Source organism: Rhinolophus ferrumequinum (genome assembly GCF_004115265.2).
Source record: "Rhinolophus ferrumequinum isolate MPI-CBG mRhiFer1 chromosome 5 unlocalized genomic scaffold, mRhiFer1_v1.p scaffold_110_arrow_ctg1, whole genome shotgun sequence".
NCBI lineage: Eukaryota > Metazoa > Chordata > Mammalia > Chiroptera > Rhinolophidae > Rhinolophus > Rhinolophus ferrumequinum.
The window spans coordinates 7,765,072-7,790,980 of NW_022680355.1; the positions used below are offsets into that span (position 1 = coordinate 7,765,072).

The window sequence follows — 25,909 nt, forward strand, 5'->3', positions numbered from 1 at the left end:
CTCACCAGGCATCTGAAGAGACACAGATGGTCCGATAATCTTTAAATATGCATCATCTCCGTCTGAAAATTCTGGCATTACCAATGACCCAGGAAACGAACAACGTGTAATCATCGTTACCTGCAGTCCTTTTTTCACACAAGACTGATCTTTTGGATCCTTCTGCTTTTGCCCAGCAGAGGCAATCTCTTATACAAACGAAACAGGGAAAAAAACAAAACAAAAACCCCTCAGTTTACATTATAGTACAGTACAAATAAAAATGAGGAAACTTTATATTGGATCAAGTCAATAAACTTTTGATAGTCAACCCTCAGCCTCTAACAATGGGAGTTAAGAGGTGACAGATCTCTATGTTCTCAACTCTTCAAAGTTATGCTAATATTGTAAAGAGTCGGGCTGTCCTTTACGATCTCAATGGTACTCACATTTTACGTTTTTACTTCATTATGTAGCCTGCCATCACATTTTAAGTCACCGTTGACACAGACTCAACATGTAGTATGTATTGACATGTGAGTTTCCACACACAGACGTGGGACAAGCGCCCAGACCTGAGTCCGAGCTGAGTCTGATCCTGATCCCCTCCCCTTAGTGTCAACTTCGCCAAGTCGCGTACTGTCTGAGTTTTTTCTCATTGTCACATGTGAATAACGAGTGCCCTCTCCTCAGTGCTGTACAAATGTCAAGCGAATGACAAAAGTGCAACTGTTTTGTAAACGTTAAAACAAGTGATTTTCTTTCATTAAAAACTTTCCTCCTCAAGCATCAACAACCATCTTTTGTTCAGTTCTGCAAGTTCTGATTTAAAAAAAAGTCTGTTTGGCCTGTTTTGTTTTGTTTTTTAATCACAGCTTCATCTTTCAAGACTGAAGAGTCCTCTTTGATTTTAATTTCTTCTCCTGGTTTGGTACTTCTTTTAGTTTTTCAGTTGTCCCTCTTAACCCTTCCCAGCTCCCGTGTAGCCTTCTACCAGTGAATGAACGAACACACGAACACACACACACACACACACACACTACTCAAAGTATAAGATCTTGAAGTCTTTTCTTTATACCTGTCCTGGATCTGCCCAACATTTTCTTGCCATTATTGGCTACAACAGGCAGCACACCAGCCACACATCCACTAGTAAGAATCTGAATGATCCTGTTTTGAAATACTAACAAGAAGTCCGGAGTCCAAATATTTTTTACGTAGACTCTTTTTATTGTTGTTCCAAATGCATTAAATTTTTCTGTACACAATTTAGTATGCTGACACCCTGGTTTCATATCCATGACAAATTATCTTTCAGTTTATTTTCCTCGCTGGTTTACTGTTTTAGTATCTATAAATGCTTAATATTAAAATGCAAATTTAGGCAATCTCAAAGATATTACTGACCAGGTCTTTTTTATCTTATTATTAAAAACCACCATCGACATCTGTGGCATTAGCATCAGTCAACAATAAGTATCCTTTGTCCCTACCCAATTTTTTCTCCCATAGCCAGTCCCTCTAGTTCTTTTGCCAAAGGAAATTGTCCAGAAACTTTTAAAGCTTCTCTCTGTGCCCACCCACAAAAGCTCACATCCAGTGTGTTTTACCATTATTCTTTGAACTGTAATTGTTTGTGTCATTATACTCTTTTGTGTACATATGGTATAATTACAATAAAAAGAAAAATTATACCCACTGGCTTGCCTTGTCCTCTTAAAGATTATTTGCTACCTCAAAAAAAAAATGCTATATGAATGAAACATAATTTATGTTTTCCAGAAAGCCTGAATATACAATACCCCAATATATCAGCTCAAGCTCCCTGTCATCAAAACAAAATGCCTGGTCTACAGGACACAAGTCTCCTCCACATTACCCTCGTAAGCAGTGTCACCTGCTAAACACTGTTACGATGTCTCAGGCACATGGCAAAGTGACCATTTGTAAAGTACCTTTGAGTTCTTGGAAAACTTCTGGGGCAATGCCCAGGCTGAGCGCTGCGACCTAGCATTTCACTGCCATGCCAAACCAGTTCACGCTGCGCTGAGCTGTGTCCTGACGGCGTCTCTTAGGCCCATCTTGCTCGCAGCTGGCCCACGTCAGCTCACCATGCACAGCTGCTTAACTTCTAATATTGTTGGCTATTTCGGCAAGTGTCCAGCCTAGTTAGAGAGGATTATTTTCATGCTTGTGGGACAGATGCAAAGAAAAAACGAACTCATTACTGGTGACAATCTTGTTACTTAATGTCAGCTATGGCAGATAGGCCACGTGTATTTTTTTGAAGGATTCTAAGGTTTACATTTTCAATAGGATTTTGATTCTTAAAGTGGTTCTGCTTTGAGTACTTAAAATTCTGGAATGGAAATTATAAAGTATAATTACATAGCATAAGAGATTATATGCATATAATTTTTAAGAGGAGTTTATTAACAAAGTACCTATGCATACTCTTCAACTGAGTTCCTTTTTTTACCCAATGTTTCTCATATTTGGTATGAAGTCAAGCACTTACTGCTAAATAGGCAGACTGGGCTAGGGCGTAAGAATCAAAGTTTCTACTTCTCTGAACCATAATTATCAACTATTAACAAATTTCAGAAGATGAATCACTAAAAAGGAAATGTTCCCTTTGAAATGTGGTCATGACATAGAATCAAAGTCGCAAGGTTAAGAAGTGAAAAGCTGCCTGATCGTATCGCCCACAACAGAAGGCTTTGGGGCCAGTAGTTGTCAACTCCAGTCACACACATTGGTAACTGGGCAATACTCAGTGATCAACTGTGTTCTTGGTCATTTGATACCAACAACAATCATAGTTTTTTCCTAATAACTTGCTTTTTATATATGAATGTAAGTAGATTCAATGTCTTAGTATCCCTTTCCCTCACTTCAACATTCATTCTTGAGGGAGGGAGACGGGTGGGCTACAGCTGATGTGTCAAGAATGCTACACACACCCACCCCTGCCCATGGGAGTGTGTGCTGCTTATGAATGTTTATCCATCTTGTCTACACTGTGGGGAAAAAACTCTGAAACATGCTGACCCAGCACATACTCTGATAATTTCAGGAACAGGAAACTCATTATTCCCAAAGGCAGCTGACTGCATCCTTGGACAACTTGAACTCCTAGATAGTTGTTTTTATCTATTAAAGGAAATCTAATCTCCCAATTGTTTCTATTCATATTACATCTTAATCAAACCCCACAAATGAACTGAAGGAGAGGACGCTGAACGCCTGGGTTCCTTTCAGAGACCTGGAAAGTGTTATCAGTGGGTGTCAAAAAGACTGTTTTCTTCCTGTCCATTATTCTAGATTGAGGAGCCAATCAATAATTGAAGAAAGCAAGCTCTTCTTTCTGTTTTAATCTATGAATAAAGGAGAATATGGTAACAAGTTGGTTAGTAACATTTCAAAATTTTAAATTTGTAAATGAATACAGTTCATATTTTATCAGAGATGAGTAGAGGGCCCACCAAAATAAAAATAATTTGAAATAATTTAAAAAAGAAAAATTTCTGAATACATTAAGAAAGCAATTATGAGTGGAAAAATTTGAAATTGATAATATAACCCAAGATAGTTAAAACACAGTATCAGTAGAGAACAGGTTTCTATACAGATTTAATCTGAAGGATTATATCTAATAAACCTGTACATAGTCTCAGATATCAAACACAAAGAACCACCTTATAGAATTTACTTATATATTTCTTTAGTAGTAAGGATGGAAAATGGTGGGGAAACTACAGTCTCTAAAAAGCATGAAATGTTTTACTTACAAAAATTGAGGCATTCCTATTTCCATTAAGTTCCTCACATATACACATACCCACAACCACTAGAAAACGGTTTGGGCTTGTTATAATTTATCACATATGTCAAAATAATCCACTGTAATCAAGAATTAAATTCGAGAAAGGAATCACTTAAAGATCCCTTTGTCGGGGGCGACCGGTTGGCTCAGCTATAGTTAGAGCGCAGTGCTCCTAACACCAAGGTCGCCAGTTCAATCCCCACCTGGGCCACTGAGCTGCGCCCTACACAACTAGGTTGAAAACAACGACTTGACTTGGAGCTGATGGGTCGTGGAAAAACACATTGTCCCCCAATATTCCCCAATAAAATTTTTTAAAAAAATCCCTTTGTCTGTCTTTAAAAACACGGACTCATCTTTTTCTTCTTTATTGGCAGGGTTTTCTTGGTGATATAAAACGCAAGTATCTGCTCTTTCAAGAAAATTTTTCTTCAAAGAGCACAAATACAGAAGAAGGAAAAAACTAACAGTTACTGAGTGCACTACAACTATTAACAATGCCAGACACTTTTCTATTCTTTATCTCATTTTGTCCTCATTAACAACATGACAATAAATGTCAACCCCATTTTACAGATGAGAAAAACTGAGATTCAAAGGATAAGTTACTTGTCCGAGGCAAATGAAAGGGCTAAGTAGAATTTCAATCTGGCTCCAATGCAACCATTTTTTATTATGCAATGCTGCCTCGAATGTAAAATAAATAAATAAATATATTACCTTCCTCTAAAAAGAAAAAATTAAAGGGATTTAATGTAAGCAGAAGAGCAGTGGGGTATATATTGGCTGTGGGGCTCTCAAGCCAACATTTCTACTACTTGCACCACCCCACCCCCACCTCGTCCTGGCACTTGCTCCATGCTAGACTAAAGGTTGTAAACGTCCTTATACTCTAGCGTACATCATCTTATGGGGTCCCCCTGTGACACCCTGAGGGAGGCGGCAGAGGTGGTAGCATCCCCATTTTTACAAAGAAGAAAACTGAATAGCTTCGGTGAAGTCTGAAGAATGCGGGAGGCTCAAACAACACTGCTGTGTTGTACCTGTGCCCGATGACAGCAACTGACCCCCTGGCCACACTATTTTACTCTAGTAGCATTCAGGATGGTGGCGGTGATTCAGCTGAGCCCAGAGCTCGTCCCCTGGCCAACCTTCCCTTGGTCCCACCTTGCCTTTGTCATCTTACCTCCTGAGGATGTGCACTGTCTGCCAGGGCCTTAAAGGTAAAAAATCTGGAGTGCTTTTCCAGTACCATCTCTTTCCTTCACATCTGTACATGATGAAGCTCCAGATTTATTCTTATCCTCCCGATCCTTCTCCTCTTCTCAGGATTATGGATTTCCATCCCCGCATATTTCTTTGTATATGCATTGTCATACAAGAGGAGACTATTGGGCTGTTTTTTTTTCCTGCAGAAGTACTTATAAAATTTTTTGGTTACTGAGTTTTAAAACTTTTACTCCTTACTTTTCATCATACAACATAAGTCCTTACACCATCATTTGTGTAAAATAGAAATACTTTAACACTTAAAATTGTTCATTGCTTCTGTATGCCCAACCTGATTCAACAGAATGAGGTGGCCCATCCATTATTGCTATGTTTGGACTTTATTTCCTCTGTTTTCAGTTGTAAGCTCTTGATGGAAAGGGAAGCCCTGCTCTCAGCAAATATGTGACCCACATGGCTTAGGTAAGCAACTTTCACGAACCACTTCAAAGCAGCACAACACTAACTTCTCAAAAATGAGCTTTCTTAATAACATTTCTAATAATTACTAAATAGAAAGAGCTGCTGAAAGCGTCTTTGAACTAAAATCAAGACTAAATTCCTTGTCATTGTCAATCTGGACCATGTATCAGCAACTTGTGGGTGTCTTAGACACAGAAGATAGTCTGAAATCTACATAGCTCATTTGAGGAATGAAACAGGATACACCTGTAAATAAATATATTATGGAAGCTTTATTTAGAGTCTTCTATTATACGAGCAGGCACTTGCTACCTCTTATCCTAAACATTGTCTTCTCTGCTCAATAGTTCAGAATCTGGGGCTTCAACTGAGTATTACTGGGGAGCACTTCTGAGACACACCCGGGGCCTGCCCGTGAGCTTCCCCTAGACAGAGCTCTTCCTATGATGAGCCCACAAGTCAGGTTCTTATGTTACCTATTAAAGAAATGGTCTTCTCCACCTACCTACCAAGGTACCTACAGTATATGAATCTTCTTTCAGTCAACGATGCAGAAAATACATCCTTTAGGCACTTGATAACAACCTCAACTTTTCACCAAGCCCAACTGGAAAAACTGATTCTTGAAGCAATCATTTATTCAGCTTTATTTTAGTATAAAGCTAGATTAGGAGAAGGCATTTGGACTATATCATTCTGAGTCCCCATTCCCGCGTCACATTTTGCCTTTCGCTTCTATAGAGCTCAGTAATAAAGAGTATGCATATCCACTAATTTCAATCCTGTTTTAATCCACTGGGGCCATTCACTTGGTTGTTTAAACACCTTCACAACAAATTTCCCTCAGGACCAGGGAGTGAAAATAAACTAGTTTTTGTCCTCCCATGAGACAAGCATATTTACATCACAGCTTTGTCATGGCTGCTAAGAAATTCAGACCTAAGTTTCAAATACAAATATTATAATGTCCTTAACTAGGGCTGTGTGAAACTTTATAGTAAATATACACTTCCTTCTCCTTCTTTACAACTTGATATTTTTACCCTTTTTGCTTTCTGTTTTATTTTACCTATGTTTTTATCGTTAAAAGTCTCCAAGGCTATTGGAGAGAAGACACATTTTAAAGATTTCATCTTCATCACTAAAAAGAGTCCAAGAGTGATTCGACCCCACATCTTGATTCACTTATAAGGCTTCATCTCAGGAAATGAGACTCTATGAGTATCCTTCACGTTTCAATAACATGTAAACGAAGTATGTGTCTAAGATAAAAAAGGAAAGAAAAAAAATAAAGATAATTCTTCAAGGCCATGTGCTTGGGAAGAAAAATAAGAGAGCAGAGAGATTTGAGAAGGAAATTAGTCTTTAGGAAGTCGGGTATCACATCTGGGGAGCTGCTGGTCATCTGCACACCACCCGGAGATGAGCTACACACAGGCAGGAGCCCGGTGCTCAGGGGGAGACGGAATTCTGATCCTGACTGGGCCTCTGAGTGCTGTCTCTTTATCTCTCTTGTGTCTGTTTCTCACCTATAAAGTAAGAAGTTGGGGTGGGGGGAGAATCATAAATACCATCTGTTTCTAACATTTTATGCTTTTTGAGATGGAATCTAAGACATGGAAGAGGTGTAAATCTGGAGTCACTCCTTCACTCACATACTACTTGTTACTCTCCTAAGGGTGTCTGTTGGAGAGGGGTAAGCAAGACAATCTACTGGGAGCAAGAAGAAACTATCAGAAGGTCCGTTTACAGTTGTTTTTACCTTAAAAGGGAAGAAATTCAGCTTTTACCAACACAAGCATCCTCATTGGCGTTTAGCATGTTAGATGGCCTCTCTGTCATGCATTCAGTTTATTTACAGTAGAATGCCATCTCTGTGGTACAAAAAAATAAAACCTTTAATTAATGAGATGAGGAGTGACCACAAAAAGTATTTTGCACCATACAGAGGTGTTATAGTTATTTCATGGCAAAATATATAGAAGAATTGTCTCAAGGATGATTAACACATTTTTCTTTTACATATATACAATTTGTTTTAAATTTCCTGACCTACTCTCTGATCACTAGTGGCTATCTGTAATATGTTACCTGGCAGATTATTTTTGTTTTTTTTTTTGTTAAATGAACTTACTTAATCAGTCTCTTCAAGGTAAAGATGAGGTTTTAACAAGTGTAAGAAAATAGCTGTTTTTTTGAAAGAAACTCATATTACGGAGACCAAGTAATTTAAAGAGAGATGTATGTTTGTATTTACAGAGAACTTAGAAATTCTTCTCTCATCTATTTTTAAATTTTCAATGAATGTAAAGAGTTTTTTATTTCAACCTCTCATTCTTATTAATACAAACTGCAATATATTTTCTAAAACTTAATGATATCAGGGAACACAGAAATTTACCAGATAAATTTTAACCCAAACTTTCGTAGATGTTTTGAAAATGGTAATTGCTAGTTAATAAATTAGATCAATAATGTACTTTAGCCATTTGGATCAATATATCTTTATGAGGCAGCTTCTTTTAAAGCTATTTTAAGATTAAAAACCAAATAGCAAAATAAACTGAATGTAGAACCAGACCTTCAAATTGCTTTATTGCAAAGTGTTCACCAAAATTTTTTTTTAAAAGATGACACAAATTTATCCATATAATCTTATTAAAAAAAACACAACATATTAAGATAATTTTTAATGAGAGCTGTTAATTATTTTATCTTTAATGCATTCTTTAAAAACATCTGTGTATTATAAAACAAATAAAATAATACAGTAGTACACACATGAAAAGTGTAAATAAAAATTCACGTATAAAAAAAATTCATGTATTGATGTCATACACTCAATAAAAACTTGGATACCTATAAGTTAGTCAGTGGTAATCACTCCTTTGTTTTTCCAAATCTCACAAAAAGTAGTAACTTTTAGTATCATTTAGTACTTAATCGTTGCTCCCAATACAATCAATAATGCTTCTTAATCAAGGGATTTCCTGGGATGGCTATCCAAAGAAAAAAATCCCTTATATCGAGCAAGTATATCTAGTTTACAAATTACAAGTTATTTCTGCCTCATCAAATTCAACATGTAGAAGATTTCTTCCCACCCATCACACCCAAGAACATGTCTTGTTTTCCTAATTATAAAAGTATACAGCATGCTCAGTTTTTTTTTAAATGAAACTATAAAAAAATATAAGTAAAAAGTGCAAAATCATCTATAATCCCTCCTCTCCTCAAAGAGACATGTAATATTTTGAAAACACACTGGCTCTGTCCTCACTCAACATATCACAGTCACTTCTCCACAGCCGTACACTAACTTCATAAACATGTTTCATGGCTACAAAGTTTTCAATGTACAGATATGTAAAATGTTATTTAACCCAAATATCACGCTCACGGGTATTTATATTCTTCCCAATTTGCTTATTATTATAAAAGACCTGTGTTTGGGTTTTGTTTTTTAAAGAAAAACACAGGATAAAAGGGTCTCTCTTCAGGTGGTGTATGCAACAGTTGTAAGTAAAAGTTTATAGCTTAATTTGCTATTTAGGACTATTGCACATGCCATCAGAACAGTCTTTTCTTCTTATAAATAACCAAACTGAAATGAATTCTTAAATGGTCCCATTTTAGAGGTTCAGGAATGGGAATAAATTTGTGCTGAAATAGTATTTGACCACTCTGGTTAAGTATAAAACAATGAATTCCATTCAAAATATTACTGTTCTCAAGCTTTCTGAACTCTTGTAGAAATTTTTCACACAAGGAAAAAAGGTACTTTCTTAAAAACAGAAAGAGCAGAACAGATTTACATTCAAAATTCTAAAATTTTGAAATTAATATAGTTTAGTAATGCTGAACAGTCACACTGGCTATGTTCTCACAGAATACACTTCCCCAAGCCTATTCAGAACAGTCTGTAACTTAAAAAACATGAAGAGATTTCATTAAAAAGATCAACTATTTTCTGCTTTTTGTGTCAAACACTTAATATCCTAAAATAATAGTAGGATAGGAATAATTCTCTGTTTGGTAATCATTCAAGTTAAATATATATTACCATCTTTTATAAATGGCTCTTAATTTTCTACTTAATACAAGCTTAAAAAATAAAAATCAATTAAGGTCCAATTTTAAAAGAAATGTACTATCCAGGGGCTAATTTTAATGCCTATATCCATCTGAAATAGTAATTTAAGCCTCCTGAAAAGTGGCAACTGTAGTTACCAATGTCACAATAAAACACATCCACAAAAAGTGGAAATAATAGTTTATCTGGATGGCTTTGGTTTATAAGCATGATCTTTCCTAAGAGATCTCTGCCTTTGTTCTTCCAATTTTCTTCAACGTTCTCAGGAGTTTTTCCTTCAGCAAAACACAAATGTTACTTTTTATGTTATATAAAACAGTTAAATGTTAACATAGGGAATTTTATTATATTATGAAAAGACACAATATACTCATTTACTTCTGCTGAAAATGAAAAGTCTATTGCTTTCTCCTTTTTGAATACGTTACCTAAATAAAAAGGAGCCAGTCACTGGGTTACATGACGAGGCTTCACCCTCCCGTACGTGGCCCCGCCAGGCTGTAGAATGTTTGTACAGTCAGCACCGGTGACTGACGTATTTACATCAGATAACAGAGCGAACAGCACACGGAATCAAGCTGCAACCCAATGACAGGACTACAGAGGGGTGACAACACTCAACCTTTAAAAAGCAAACACACACACTCTTGACTATGGACTCCGGTGGATGTCACATTACATTTTCTCAACAGTTTCATCTGAATCATCTAGAAGTCAAGTCAAATGTGAAGTGGTAAGACTGGATAACCAACTGCACATTCCTGACTAGTATACTTGTATTTGAGGAATTTGGCCTGCCAGTAAACACTACTGGGTTGGGTGTAATCTAAGTTACATAGGGTATTGCCGGTGGAAGTGAGTCAACCATAAAGAGTGGATACAGAACTGCTTCTGGAACCCAGGTGCACTCTGCTTGACAAATCACCAACCTCACTGACTCACCACCGCTGTCCTACTCCATCTCAACCCATTTCCAGACTGTGGACTTGTACGAAAGCATATATTTGGTCTTGCTGCTTTTATTTTTAGGGAGGGAGGGAGGAAAAGAGGAATGGAGGGAGGAGGGAAGGAAGGAAGGAAGAACGGAAGGAAATTGCCAAGCTTTATGTTTCTGAGAACCTGAGGATTCTAAAGCAGAAGAAAGAAAGAAATTGTGGGAAGTGGGCCAGCTGAAAGGCCAGGCTCCTCAGACAGCCTACATGGCGCCAGGCACCCAACACCCAAACTCAACACCCTCACACTGCCCAGCGTGCACCCTCTTTTGTGGAACTGCCTAAAATTCCTTTCAACAGAACTTTAAGTTTTAAAAGCATCCTCTAAAAAATACGTAAAGAAATGTGTATCTTTTTATTCCAATCTTTGCTGTTCAACTTAGAAATACTCAAAGCAGGTGTGGAAAAGAACTCTCATCCACATGGCTGGGGTTAAACACTGGTACAGCTCTCCGGAATCAACCTGGCAACATGTACTAAGAGACTTAACATACTTAAACCCTCTGATCAAGTAATTCCCCCAAAGGGGACTCTTTTCTAAGGAAATCATCCAAAATAAGAAAAAGTTTTATACAAGGAGACGTTGATAGCAGCACTCCTATGGCAGCAAAACACTGGAACCAATACAGAGAGACTATTACAACTTCATTAGACTATCAGGAAGTCATTAAAAATTATCATTATGAAGAACACATAATAATATGAGGAAATATATAGACAGTATAATCTCAAAGGCACTTAAAAAAAGATATTGGAAAGGTACACACCAAAATATTAACACTGATTGCTCCTGGGTAGAATGATTATGGTAATTCTTCACTATGTTTGTCAATATTTTTGAGTTTTCCATACAGAAAATTTAACACACACACACACACACACACACACACACACACACACACACGTTTTTCCTCTGTACTTATTAGAACTTAAATTCCACTGAACCATGAATATTTCTAGTTCACCTAAATAAATATAAGACGTTTCATGTAACACAATAAAAATATTCACTAAGGGCTATTTACTGGATCTGGATCAAATCTTGATCAGCATGTTTTCAATTGGTGAATATCTGATGTCAAAACTGCAAGAGAAAAGTAAGACAAAGGGATATACTAGCTTCTCCTAACCTTTTTTTTTTTTTAAAATTAAAATGTCTCTTAAATTTGCTCCTGTCCTCCTACTTTGGCTCAGTGTGAAAAAAAAAAAAAAAAATCCAAGTGCCTTATGGGCTTATTATAATTGTTTCTGAACAGTTCTTTCTATGCCAAAGCATTTGAACTTTTCATCTGTGTGCAAGCAGGATCTAATTTATGAATAGGTTGTATTCCAAAAGTTGTGCTCCAAAAATTTCTAAGTTGGCTGTTTGCTTCTATGGGGAAACATATGGGTTCGATGAGGGAGGGGTCAGTTGAAAAGTTTCTTCTCGGGTTTCTGGGCACAGAAGAAAGCTAGAGGAAATTTTCGAGAAGGTACAGTGAGACAGGTAATTTGGGAGACATGGAAACTTAAGGAGTCAGGGCAGACTTGTGAAAGATGTATGAACACACTCTACACCTGGGAGTGTGAGAGAGTCGGAGGGCAACATGGCCAGGCAGGAGGGGGATTATTAAGGAAATTCAAGAGGGCTCATGAAGAAATTAGTCTGCTTGCTTAGATCAGTGTCTTCAAATTTTTAAGACTATGGACAACTCAGTCAGCAAGGCTTCTAGTATCTATTTATACCTGGTTAATATCCCTGGAAACAAAACAACGACAATGATTGTGTGTTTTTGTGGGGATTAGGGAAAATCCAGTCTGTGCATATAGTCATGCAAAATAAATTGTAAATGCAAATGTTTCTATTTATAATGCTATATATTACAGACTAGGACAAAATGCACAAAGATTCGAGAGACCATGAAATTAGTACTTCCAACACCAAGTACCTGGCCATCTGAGTCAAGAGGCAGAACAAAGATGAGGGGTGAGGCGCACAGCCCGCTGTCCTACCTGGCCTGCTGCCTTCCGCCATGTTGTATACTTTGCATCCTGCTGCTGTTACCTGGATGCACCAAACAGACATGTTCAAGGAAAATCCTGTCGGGACCAATTGCCATCATATGCCATCATCCCTTAGTTAGCAGTCTTGTGTGGACTAATTTGCATTACAGAAGCATGCATGTAGCAGAAAAGACCACATAACTACGCATTTCCTAAAGCAGATTAAAATCTGTACCTTTGTAAACCCTGCTTTTTCGTTCCAGCATAAACACCACTTGAAAGCTGCCTCAAGGATACCAACACTTAGGAACCTGACATGAGAAATTTTGGATGCATGACTCAGAAAAGCAAGGCAAAGCAGGGCAGCTGCTAGCACACAAGGTACCTCTGTGCACATCGGAAAATGAGCTGCCTCTGTGCAGGAAATGACAAAAAAGGGGTCTGTCTCTGGCTAATGCCACCCTTGCCATGGCGTGCAGGTGGCAATGCTAATTTCAGCCCCCACCCAGGCGCTTTGTGCAGGTGATGTGATATGTCATGCCAGAGGTCATTCTTGGGTTAATTACTATGGAATACCTTCCTCAAAGTCCAGGGTGAGGAAACAAAAGCAAAGTATGTTTATTACGATGACAAATAACACTAAGCTCTGAATGTTAAGGTATCCCAACTTGCAGCTATGATTCTAATCCTAAATAACCAAGCCTAAAAGAAAAAGTAATTTCAACAGAAATAAGTGAAAAAAGAAAACAAATAAAATCCTAAGAACAGAAGACAGCGAGCATTATGGCACCTGAAGGAAGGTCTGGCAGTTCCCTGAACAATGCCAGAGGCCCTTTAATAGGAAAGTCTTTCTCCTTTAGGGCTACGACCCACAAGGGTCATACCTTCAGGGTAAAGGTGAACTAAAAATAAACCATTCCACCCCAAGGGGACTGCAGCCCAAATTTCTATCACCAGGAGGTCCAAAAAATTCCAAGCTCTGAGCCTAGTTTAAAATGGACTTGGTCTGCTGCAGCCCTGGCCACCTGGCAACCACAGTTCTCTCTAGAGGGACACACTTTCACCCTAAGACTCAAAAGAACTGTCCCCAAATAATTGTCCCTAAATAATTGTCCAAGGGAAGTGAGAAGCTCTCAGCCAAAAACAATCAAGGGAAGTATGAAAACGAGGCCCCATGATTAAGAACCAGCAGAAACATAACATGGTCAAAAGAGACCCACAAAGATTTGAGATACTGGGATTATCGCTATTCTTACAATGTTCAAAACACCTTACATTTCACTTCTGGCACACTTCTGAATATTAAAATCGGGAGAGGCATAACTGAAACCGTTAAAAGATCCGAACTACACTGAATAAACCAGAAATACCACTGCAGTGCACATTCTTCTATATAATAACGTCTCCGATTGTTCAGAAACGCACTCGTAGTCTTCACACGGTTCACCGGTGCTTTTCTACGGCGAGGGGTTTCCTTTCTGACCCTTTGCTGCCGTGTTCCCAAGGCAAAGGTCTTGGCACACGGCTGTAAACATAGCTCTTTCTCTGGCGTGAGCTCGCGGTTACCCCACCCCTCTTATCACCAACGTGCAGCAAGGTTCCCCCACTCTAATGCATGGCACAACCTACTCATCAAAAAATTCTCTAAACGCTCTGCTCAATCTCAGCAAAACTACATTTTATACAGTGTTGAAAATTTAATGTGCAAGGGCCCATGGTCCACCAGTTAAGCACTAATGGCCTACCATTTATAAGATCCCAGCTCCCCTGATTCCCTCAGCAGTACTTACTGGGCGCCAGCTACATACAAGCACAGTTCTAGGTGCAGCGAGTAGGCAGTAAATAAGACAAAGTCTCAGCTGCTATGGAACTCAACATCCTACTTGGAAGATAAATAATAAACACGTAAACAACTCAGTTTCCAGGCGTTAAGTGTCATACACAGACAAAAATAAAAGAGGAATATGTGAGTGAAGTGGCTACTTTAGATGAGGGGCTCAGACAGGCCATAAAAAGGCAACCGTGTCAGCAGAGACTGAAATGCCAACAGCGGAGACTGAAGCGCCAAGCAGGGGCCGCCACTCAAAGGTCTGAGGGAAGAACATGCCAGACAAAGAGGAAAGTAAATGCAGAAGCTCTGTGGCTGCTGTGAGGTTGGCTTGTGTAAGGAACAGAAAAAGACCAGCGGCTGGAAGGAAGAAGTCAGGAAGAGAGTGGTAAGGGCTGCAGGCCAAGAAGGAAGCAGGGGCCAGGCCCCTAAGACCTTACAAGCCGTAGCCGAGGGTTTGGGATTTATTCGCAATGGAACCGGAAGGTTTTCACTGAAGAAGCGACATGGTATCATTTACATTTCAGAAAGATCATTCTGCCCCCACTGCAAAGGATTTGGATTAAAACAGGGCAAGGATGAATACAGGGATAGCACTGCAGTGTTCTAAAGAAAGAGAATTTAAACGGGAGAAGAGACGCATGAAGATTCAGGACTGAAAAATTCAAGTGCTGATGAAAAAGGAGGGGTCGAGGTTGGTTCCTAGGTCTTTGGCCTGAGTATCTGGGCAAACGGCGGTCTGTTTGCTGAGACGAGGAAGAAACTGGTTTAGGGCATGACAGGAGGTGGGGCAGGGTGGAGAGAAGAAATTAAAACTCTCGTTTGGGACACTTCTGAAATGCCTATCAGGCAGGTATTCAAGTGAAGATATGCGGCAAGAAACTAAATATGGAGCCCGGTGGGGAAGTTAGAGCTGAAGACAGAACTGTCTCAATCATCAGCATGAAATGGTATCAAAAGCTATGAGACTAAATAAACTCGGGTAAATAAAATGTGTCTATTACGGAAGAAGACCCTGGACAGAGACCTGGGGCATTCCAACACTTGAAGATTGGATAAAGAGCAGCAACCTGACAAGGCACGGAAGACGAGGAGTGCCTAGCGAGGCCGAAGGAAAACAAGAACTGACAGAACAAGGCAACCCCTGGATTTGAAAGCATGAACATGAACAGCATCGGTGATGCAGAGAGCAGTTTCCTCGCTGTGGTGGGGATGAAAGCGAGATTGGAGCAAGAGACGGAGAATGGCAGGTGAAGGCAGACGAGCAACTACAGACAACAGGCGACAGCTTGAGACAAGGCTTCTTAACGTTTGCTACAAAAAGGAACAGAGAGTGGACAAGGCCACAGTGAGAGATGTGACATCAAAGGTGAGATTTTCCTCATGGTGGCTATTTTGTTTGCAAGACAGGAAGTCCCAGAGCACAGAGCGCTGTCCAACAGAAAGTGCTACAAAAATGCTACAAAAGTCTATACCCACATTGTCCAATACAGTAGCCACCACCCACGTGCGGCTACTGAGCACTTGATATGAGACTGAATCTTAAGATTTCATTTTAATTAAACGAAATTTAAATAGCCATGTGTGAGTAGTAGAAGCTACCAAACCAGACAGTGCAGCCCTCCAGCCTGTGCGAAGGTTGATGCATTCAGCCATCCAAAAGCTGGTAGACTGGGTGAAGAGTAGAAGTTGATGGCTTCTATTTGTTCAATGTTTTCTACAGCTAAAGATCACCAGCTGTGGGAGGGCAAAGAGACAAACCGCTAAAGGGAAGTTTAAGGAGAGGAAATGGTAAGAAAGTTTCAAACAGCAGAGAACAGGCTAAGAGTAACAATTCGGGGTTGAGTACTACTTGAGAGTTACGGTAAATTTAAAAGTGGCCCTTGCCAGAACCGCTGATACGTGTTTCTGTGGCAAACATCAGCTGCTCAACCTTTCAAATCTGGCCTCCAACTACTTTTTCAGCCATCTCCCAACATTCCCACCAGTCACCTCTGTGGTTTTCAATAGTCTTGGCTGCAGAACCTTTTTGCCCACGTACGTATTTTCCCCTGGATATATACAGTATGTATTCAGTGAGAAGAGGAGGAAGAGGGAGGACGGGGAGGAAGGAGGAAGAGGACAAAAGGAGCTGCTCTGGGTGACCATGAGACAGGGGCTCAATTCCCCCACCAGCTCGGCCCCCTTCCCTCGGCCTCTAAGGCACCTCCAAGGAACCCCAGGGTTTGAAACCAAAGATTTACCCCAGCCAGCACTTCCTATACTGGAATTCGCTTACGAATCGCCTGTCTTAATAAAATGAACATTCTGTTCCAGGTGTGCAGAAAGGCCCATAATTCCCCATTTCTAACAGTCTCCTGCGTGATGGCTGATGCCACCATTCTGTGGATTGCACCTGAGTGAGTGGCCATACCAGATCTCTCACCATTCTCCACGCGGTCTGCTTACTTTGCCAGGGTGGGCCCCTTGGCCATATATGCCTTTCCAACTGCGAGATCCTACTCCATCTTCAAGGCCGTCAATGTCAGCTCCTCTTGAACCCTTCTCCAAGAGTCCTGGGAGAAGCAATCATGATCCATTCCCCAATCCCGTTTCCTATCACTCTCCCCCTTTCTCACTCTGCTCTAGCTACACAGGCTTCCTTGAGCTTCCTACACATGCCAAGCCAGCACCAGCCTCAGGGCCTTTGCACCAGCTATTCTCTGCCTAAAATGCACTTCCCCCAGATATCCTCATGCCTACCCCTTCATCTCCATTATCCCCTTGCTCAAATGTCTTCTTCATGAGGTTTATACTCTGACCACGCTACTGAATACCCCCACCATTCCCGATAGCTATTTATACGTATGCCTGTGTCCCCTGCCTTTATAAGCAATTTGCGGGCAGGGCCTACAATATACTCATTTTGCATCCCAAGCATCTTGCACAGTGTCTCTTATCATTAAAAAAAAAAAAAAAAGTAAAATATCAAATCGATAGCTGACATCACTTGCAACTAATGACTATGAATTAAATTTTTGACACTTCAAACAACGTGATCACTAGTGGAAGCATTAAAGATACAATAAAGAACATTATAACCAAAGAGATTCAGAAATTCAAGCAAGGACACAACGATAATTCTAAAGTGATTAATTTGTAACTCAAAGACCTACAAGGATGCCGAGTGCAATGGGGACTTTATATTTATGAACCAGGATAATGTAACAATTAATTTAACATGTTTTATCATTTAAAATATTTTTTAAAAAGTAATAACAACAGCTTAACATTTACTACAAACTTAACATACGCCATCAACTCTTTAGGTATCTTACAAGTACCGACTTATTTAATCCTCATATCAAATCTCTATAAAAGGTACTACTTTTTATCTCCTTTTATAAAAAAAGGAACTGAGAAACAGAAGCTAAATGACTTGCCCGAGGTCACACAGCCAACCAACCAGTGCAAGTTCTAAACCACTGCAGACAGATGAGACACTATAAAAACTTACTTTAAATGTAAAAGGCTTACCTTTAAGTACATTACTATTTTAAAACTCCCTACAGCATTTTTCATGAATAAATTTTACATATATATATATATATATATATATATATATATATGTATGCTCTCTCTTCCTACATTCTTTGAACATAAGCAATGGTTTTCTTTCTGTAAAAGAAAAACAATGTTTTCAAACAGTTTTCCTCCATATTAATAGCTAATACAGTAGTCACCCCTTATCTGCAGTTTTACTTTCCATGGTATCAGTACCTGTGGTCAACAGCAGTCCAAAAATACTAAATGGAACATTCCAGAAATAAAAAATTCGTAAGTTCTATATCGTACACCGTTCTGAGTAACGTGATGAAATCTCTCACCTTGCCGCTGCATCCCGCCCAGGATGTGAATCATGCCTTTGACTAGCATATCCACTGCCTGCCAGTTAGTCATTTAGTAGCCATCAGATTGGTTAAGTAAGAGAGGTGGGATGGGGTCGCTGGGAGCACATTCACATAACATTTATTATAGTATATTGTTTTAATTGTTCTCTTTTATTATTCATTACTGTTGTTAATCTCTCACTGTGACTGATTTATAAATTAAATAGTCCATATAGGGCTCGGTAGTATCCATGGTTCAGGTACCCACTGGGGGTCTTGGAACATATCCCCCACAGATAAGGAGGGGACCACTGTACTCTGTCAAAGCTTTTAAGACTAAGGAAAGGAAAGAAAGTATCACAATGAAATTAATAACTCCCAGGGCTGCCCAGGCAGCACAGATCGATGAGTAAGGGTACAGGTTTGAATCACACTGCCAGCCAGCATTGTGACCTCAACCCAACCTGTGCAGTGTTCCTACTATGTAGTGTTCTTCCCGGCCACTGTGTGCTCTCCCATTTCCCACCCTGCCTTCACTGGTTCCACGAACCTTCAAGTGGCCCATGGATAGAGCTAGAGGATCAGTGAGCTTGGTAGTATGTACCCTACACATTTTCATTTATTTGTTCAAAAGCATTATTCTAAGAAGGGATCCATAGCCTTCACTGGACTGTCATAGGGGTCCATGACAAAAACGGAAATGTGCATAAAACTAGAGACAGGGAAAAAAGCTAAGATGTATCTATAATATAACAGAAAGAGAGAAACAAATGTGGTTAGGATTCCCGGAGGTGAGAATGGAAAGGAAGAGATGGCATGGCATCAAGGAAAATACGTAGTTATTGCTAAATAAAAAAGCATCTTTCACCTTTCTTCTACTTCTAACCTTCTAAAGAGAGGCTGCCTCTACTTTCACTCATTCACACCTTAGATCTTTAAGCTTACACACTGTACATACATACACACACACACACACACACACACACACACACACCCCAATGAACCACTATCTCAAAAAAGCACATCCAGGGCCATCGTTATCTGTGAAGCATCCAATCCTGCTGGTCTTCTTGCTGAGTGTTCCCCTGCTTTCTGTTTCTTCTTCCTTGCTCCTTCCCTCAAAGCAAGTGCCCCAGTGTTCCAACTTCTCCCTCAGAGATCTAATCTACCCCCACGGCTTACCAATCCTGCACGGACAATTCTCACTTCTCCATCCACACCCTAACCTTGCTCCCGAGTGCTAATCCCAACTTCCAACACCACACAGGTGGGCACTGCCCACTCACTATCACCCAACACTTCTTAAATTAAAAATATGTATACATATCCTTTTTAACACACAATTCCTTCTCCTAACTTTCCTAACTCTCACAGGGCCACCCTTCTTCCAAGGCTTCATCACATACAGTCGGCACAAATCCTGAACATTCCTTCCACTCTCTTGCTACTTGAAGCGCAGCCCGGGGAAAGCAGCATCAACCTAAGAGCGTGACAAATACAGAACCTCAGGACTCACCCCATACCTGAGTCAGAATCTGCACTTTTAAAATGTCCCCAAGTGATTCATATACACATTCAATTTTGAGAAGCACTTGTCTAGTGTTTATTAATATGCTTCTGAATCTGATCATTTCTAGGTATCAACTACTGAATCCTTATTATGTGCTAATAAAAGTGCTAGGCTTTACATACATAATCTTACGTAACCCTCAAAATAATCCCGTGAGGTAATCATCATCTAAGAAAGAGTACACTGGGGCTCAAATGGCTAGATCATCTATCTGCTCAAAGAGCCCATAAGTGATGGGGGCAGGATTTGAACCTAAACTATCTGAGCCCACACCATTTTGCCAAATTCCACCAATTCCTTTCAGTTGCAAAATTTATATTTCAAAGGATGTATTGGCAAAATGAATTACTCTGGTTGACTGTATTTTCTAATCAGCTTAAGGTAGACTTTGTTTGTTTATCACAATTCTTGTTGAAAATCTTTTGAAAGGCATAGCAGACAACACTACTATAGAAAGAGAAATCACTTTCCTGTCGTGGGTATCATTCCAAATACTCTAAGTTTACTCTAAGGTGTATGAGAAGAAAATGTATTCTGTTCTCAGGCTATTATCCCAAATTTTAGGGCTTATGAAACTATTTCCCAGATAAAAAACTTTGTGTATGTCTGCTTGGCATTCTACTGTCCTCTAAAAAGAGAAGGAAACAAAATAGTGTGAGACTAGTTCTTGAATAAACGATTAGTTGGGTTCTACGCAATGAGTTTCATTTAATGTCTAGCTAATTATGATTTTAATTACCTTACTGTATTCTATTCAGTCAATATTTCATAGCCCTATACTTCATTTTTAAACCTGGTTTTCTTTTATCTTTTCCAATGCCCGAATATGAACCCACAAACCTAAAAGACATCACTATTTCTCCAATATGGTATTTACCTATTTCCAGTCCTGGACCTTGAGAATGTAACAAAAGCTATGAATACTCTACCCAGAAAACCACATCTTCGTTAAAACACAAAATGCGGTACACAACACCAAGATAAACACTTCAAGTACCAGGACAGAGACCTGCCTGAAACTCCGCGCCCAGGCCCTTTCCCTTCTTCTGGGAACTGTTTCCCCCCCAACTCCAACAGGCAGGAGCTGTCACCTTTTTATAAATGCTCCATCCAGGGGAAGGCAACGAATGACCTAAGCCAGCCCAGTCAGAAATCTTCCATGGGATTTTTATAACTGAATCTGAGACAGAAAGTCCCTTTTGGAGGGCAGAAAGTACAAAATGTGAAATTCAGGAAACAATAGTTCCCTGCCCTGTGGAGGAAACCTGTCTGCTATGAGCAAGAAAAAAGCCAAAAAGGTCAGAAAAGTCCCAACAGCACTCAAGCACCCAGATCCAAAAGTTTTGGAAGCCCTATTCGTGTTCTTCTCCTGATTTGCTTACCAATCCTAACTCCCTCAGTGATAGCCCTCCAAAATCCTCCAAATAGTTAAAATTTTTGCCAAAACTCGTTTGTGTTTCTACGGCTTATAACCAAAAGATAATGGCTGGTTCTTGATTCTATATTTGTTTTAAACAAGTTTTATATCCTTCAATTTTTTTTTCTATAGAGATAATGTCTTCCTCTAGATATTTAAATAGGTTTTTAAATATAATTTCTAAAAGGCTCACATGTCACTCTACATAAAAATCTCTTAGAATATCTGTTTAAAACAAGTCTTGGCTCAGATCATTCTACATGCCTTCCACACTATTAAAATATAATCTTAAGAAGCTAACTGCCTGATCATTTTTAGTTTAATTTCAAATGTAACAAGACAAAATTGCCTACTTAAATTGTCTTTTCCTTTATGTATTCAATTAGAGTCTCTGCTTAAAATACTTAAAAATTGGCAGTGATCCATTCACTGATGGGTATTTTAAGTTAGAAAGCAGTAACATATCAAATTAACCACACGAAGTCAGGGTTATTCTTATTGAGAATTACCGCCACAATGCACTTGAAAATTCCTACCTTAATTGCAAGTTTTTATACTTCAATCAAATAGACTTCAACTTAATAGACGGCAATGCAGTCCAACCACAATCAATCCAACAATCTTGTAGTTCACACATCTCTCACAGTCACCTCCGATTTCCTTCCCTCTAGTCATGGCCTTGAATGCTGCTGCATTGGCAAGGTTGTAACAGCATGCAACCTGTTACATACTATCACTATTACTAGTCAGTGCATCCTAATAATGCTATGAACCTAGTAAACTCTAAAAACAGTTGAATCTTGAAGTTACAAAAAACTTGGAAATCATCCAGTCCAATCACCTTACTTCACAGATGCAAACATTGATGCAACACTAGTTAACATGCCCAAGGTCAACAGAATTAGAAAAAGATTAGTATTTTACCATAGTATGCAGAAGGTTCCCAATACCCGTAGAAGATGCCTACATGATAAAACAAATTAGCAGTTCCCTTTTAGGGCTCCAAAAGTATGGCTATTTCTAAATGATCTTAAGACAAATCCAATGAATTTTAAAAGCATTAAATTGCTATACTCATAACAAATCTTTTCACATTAATTCTGATCGCATTAGAAATGTAGAAAAGATTCTTGATTTGAATGATCTGTTCCTTCTCTGCTATGCTTTCTCAAATGTCCCCATTCATACACAACATCATGCTTGCTCCTTCTTAATAATGCAGACCTATTTATTCTCATATTATATACTATGGACTTCGGTACACACAAGGGCATATAAAAACATTTATCTAACATTAGACTGTGTTGCCTAAACTGAAATCAGCCAGAAACACATGTCATCAAAATGCTTAGATTTCATCTTTATACACACTTCCTTTCTTTTTTTTTCAAAAAATAAATAAAATAGACATTTTGAAAAAATAGGCTGTGAAACAGACTTTTCTCAGAGCCCTCAAACATATTTAGCCAAAAATATGAGAGGCGTTTTTAGCAATATTTGCACAGTGGCTGGCACTTTTTTGTGGCCTCACGTATATTTGTTGAATGAATAACATGGTTACATTATATACTATGGAAACTTGACTTCTCTGGATGACTATACTTAGAATTGCTAACTTTTCTTGAAAGCAAAAGAAAATAACACAAAATGCACTATCTTCAAAGTAAACATTACTTATATAAGCCTTAAGTAGTTTCAAAATACTTCCAATTGGCAAAAAATTCTAAAACAAATGTAGCAATTCATAAATATAAAGTACCAACATAAACGGTTACAGTACAACATGCACAATTACAAGATTTTTCTAAAGTAAACTGGAATTTAGACTAATTCCCAGAGAGCACTCTTTTTCAGCAGTATATTGTTGACACTAGTTTACTAGATTAAACCCTCAGACATAAACACTCTCCTGACCAAAACACCAGAACTCCAAAGGAGATAAAAGCATCCATAAATACAGAACTAACAACATTAATTGAAAAAAAAGTAACTCACAACAGAAATAATTTTTAAAAAAGCTTAACAGAATTAGACACAACTCTAAGTTGTAGACTTAGTACATTGGAAAGTTTTCCTTTTACATACTGTAATAAAACTTAGGCGAGTTTTGGTGCAGTAATGTATGCTGTTGTCAAAGCTTACATTCCTAATTGCTAAATTAGGATTGTCAGGAAGTTAAAATAAACTTAAATGGATCAGGCATTAGACTGATAGAAATAACTAGTCCTCAGTCTTCTTGAAAAATTGTCACTCCATGCAAACATAATCCTGATAGTGTTTCACCTTTTCCCTAGCTCAGCTTGGGAAAGAAAAATACAAGTACGATGCTTTTGAGCCATTTTACACAACTTCATTAAATTCAGAATGCTCTTTTAAAAACGAGCATAGTTTTCTGTCACTTTATTATGTTGAAAAGGGCACACAGACATCTACTGATATCAAAAGTACAGACAGCAGGCTTACATGCTAACTGACTGCAGTGGGTAAGGTCATGGTCAAAATTCAGAGGCTCATTTAAACTTTCATGGCTCGGCCAACAGCTCCTATCATGTTTCCCGATCCTAGGGCGATTAAAGCTGCAGGAGTTTCTCGCTGTAAGGCCAGCAGGAGGCTATTTGAGACCCTCAAACCGCAGTCCGCAGAGCCCGCAGCGGCGCATCTTCCACCACCTCTGGCTGTGCGTTAAGCTAACCTTTCCAAGCATTCTCCTCCGGGCCTTCTAAAGAAGCCCCAGAACCGGTGCGGTCAACTCAAGACCTCCTTCCATCGCGCCCGCCGAGACCCCCTCCTGCGGTCATCCCCAAGCCGCCCTTCCGCAGTCTGTGACTTCGGCCAGGCTCCCAAGGTGGGGGAGGAGATGTGGGGAGGAAGCCTCCCCGCGGAGCAGCTCTCCAGCCAGCACAGCGGCAGGGTGATGCGGAAGAGGAGTAGAGGAAGATGCTAAACCCCAGTGCCATATTTACACTGGCTTTTCTTTGTCAGAGAGATTCCTGTGTCCCATAAAATCGCCTTTAAAGGAAAAAAGGACCTAAGCACTAAAGCCGCTGTCCAGATCTCCCCGATCTCCAGTATTCTCACCCACGTTCCCCTGCAGGGAGGCTCAGGACGCTCCTAGCCTCGGGCAGGTACACCTGCCGGCTGGCGGAGGAACGGGCCGCCCCGCCGCCCCCCGCAAAAAGGAGCGATTGCCAGATCTCTGACCCCAGCAGCCCCGCCGAGGCTGACAGCCCCACGAGCCGTGCCCGCACAAACTTCCCAGTTCCCCGGCTGCGGTGACAGACCGACCGGCGAACGGACGGGGGGAGGGGGGCGACACTGGTACCGGCTGCAGGGCTCATATACAGATGGGACCCCTTGTCCTGCATCCGGACCTAGGTCCAAATGGGGTCCAAGTGGCGCCCGGGCGGCCCGTAGAGGCGGGCGTGCGCACGGGGTGGGGTGACCAAGGCGCCGCGGAAGGAGGGCAGCCCCGGAGGGCGAGCAGCCGGAGGGCCGGGACCCCGTTCAGGCTCCCAGTCCCGCAGGAGCTGCAGCAGGAGGAGGAAGGGAGCGAGGAGGAAGAGGAGCAGGAGGAAAGGGACTGCGCGCCGCAGCCCGAGCCCTTACCGAGTGGTTTACCCCCCACATCAGGACGCTGAGCAGCGGATCGCTGGCCCGAAAGAGCTTCACTTTCTGCGCTACGAAGTGCTTCTTCTTGGTCTTGGTCTTGCTCGCCAGCACGGAGGACCCCAGGTTGCCGGGGGTCGCCATGGCCGCCGCCTCTGTCCCCTCCACCGCCGCGCTCCCGAGGCCGGGGACCCGCCCTCTCTACTCGCCCGCCGGGGGAGGCAGCCGCATCCCCCCGGCGGCGGCCCCAACGCGCCGTGCCCCGCTCCGCCCGCCGGCGCGTGCGGCCCCACTTCGCTCGCCCTGCCCGCTCTGTCCGGCTGGAGACAGAGGCTGCGCTCGGCTCGTGCCGGGACCGAGAGCCGGATCCTGCGCCCGCCGCGGCTCCGCGCTCAGCCCGCGGCTGGACCAGGCGCGCGGCGAGCGGCTTCCGCGTTGGGCGCTGGCGTCATGACGCAGGGGGCGGGCTGTCAGCAGCCGCGGCGCCGCCAGGCGGGGCGCGGTCGCTCGTGGGACCGTTAAGAAGCGTCTTGGCGCTCCGGCTCCGGTTCCGTGGCGGCGGGGCCCGTTGTGCACGGCCGAGCGCGGGTGGCCGCTCCCGGCCCGCTGAGGAGGCCGCGGGGTGGGTGTGCGGCGCGGGGAGCGTGAGGACTCCCGCAAGGCATCCTCTTCTGCTCCCCAGAGAGGAAAGAGGGAAGGGAAGGGTGGGGAGCATCCAGAGGCGGAGGTCAGGCGAAAGAAGGAGGCTTGCGGGTGCCAGGAGTCGGGAGAGCTAGTGAGACTCGAAGTGCTGCATGCAGACCAGGGCTTCCCTAGCGCCGAGGAAAGGACCTGGGCGCATCGTTGGCCACCTCCCAAAGTGGCCTTGAAATGAACTTAATCCCGTTGTGCCTTTAACCGTCGTTCCTTTCGGACCCCAGACTTGGGCCTTCCCACAATCTCCGAAGGGCCTGTCATTCCCACCACCAGCCCCTCCCTAGGCAGGTCCCTGGATTCCTTGGTTTGGCCAGGAGAATTATGCCCTAAACTGCAACTTCTACTTCAAACCCGCCAC

At 41.0% G+C, this 25,909-nt stretch overlaps 1 protein-coding gene across 1 annotated transcript in view; it reads right to left on the reverse strand.

Moving 5' to 3' along the window:
* Positions 1 to 25,275, reverse strand: part of PIP4K2A (phosphatidylinositol-5-phosphate 4-kinase type 2 alpha) — a 150,713-nt gene extending 125,438 nt beyond the window's left edge. Inside the window, exon 1 of the mRNA XM_033100702.1 lies at positions 24,856 to 25,275. Coding sequence (XP_032956593.1) covers positions 24,856 to 24,999 — 144 coding nt within the window. The 5' untranslated portion in view covers positions 25,000 to 25,275. The remainder of the gene's footprint in view (positions 1 to 24,855) is intronic.
* Positions 25,276 to 25,909: the final 634 nt, after the last annotated feature.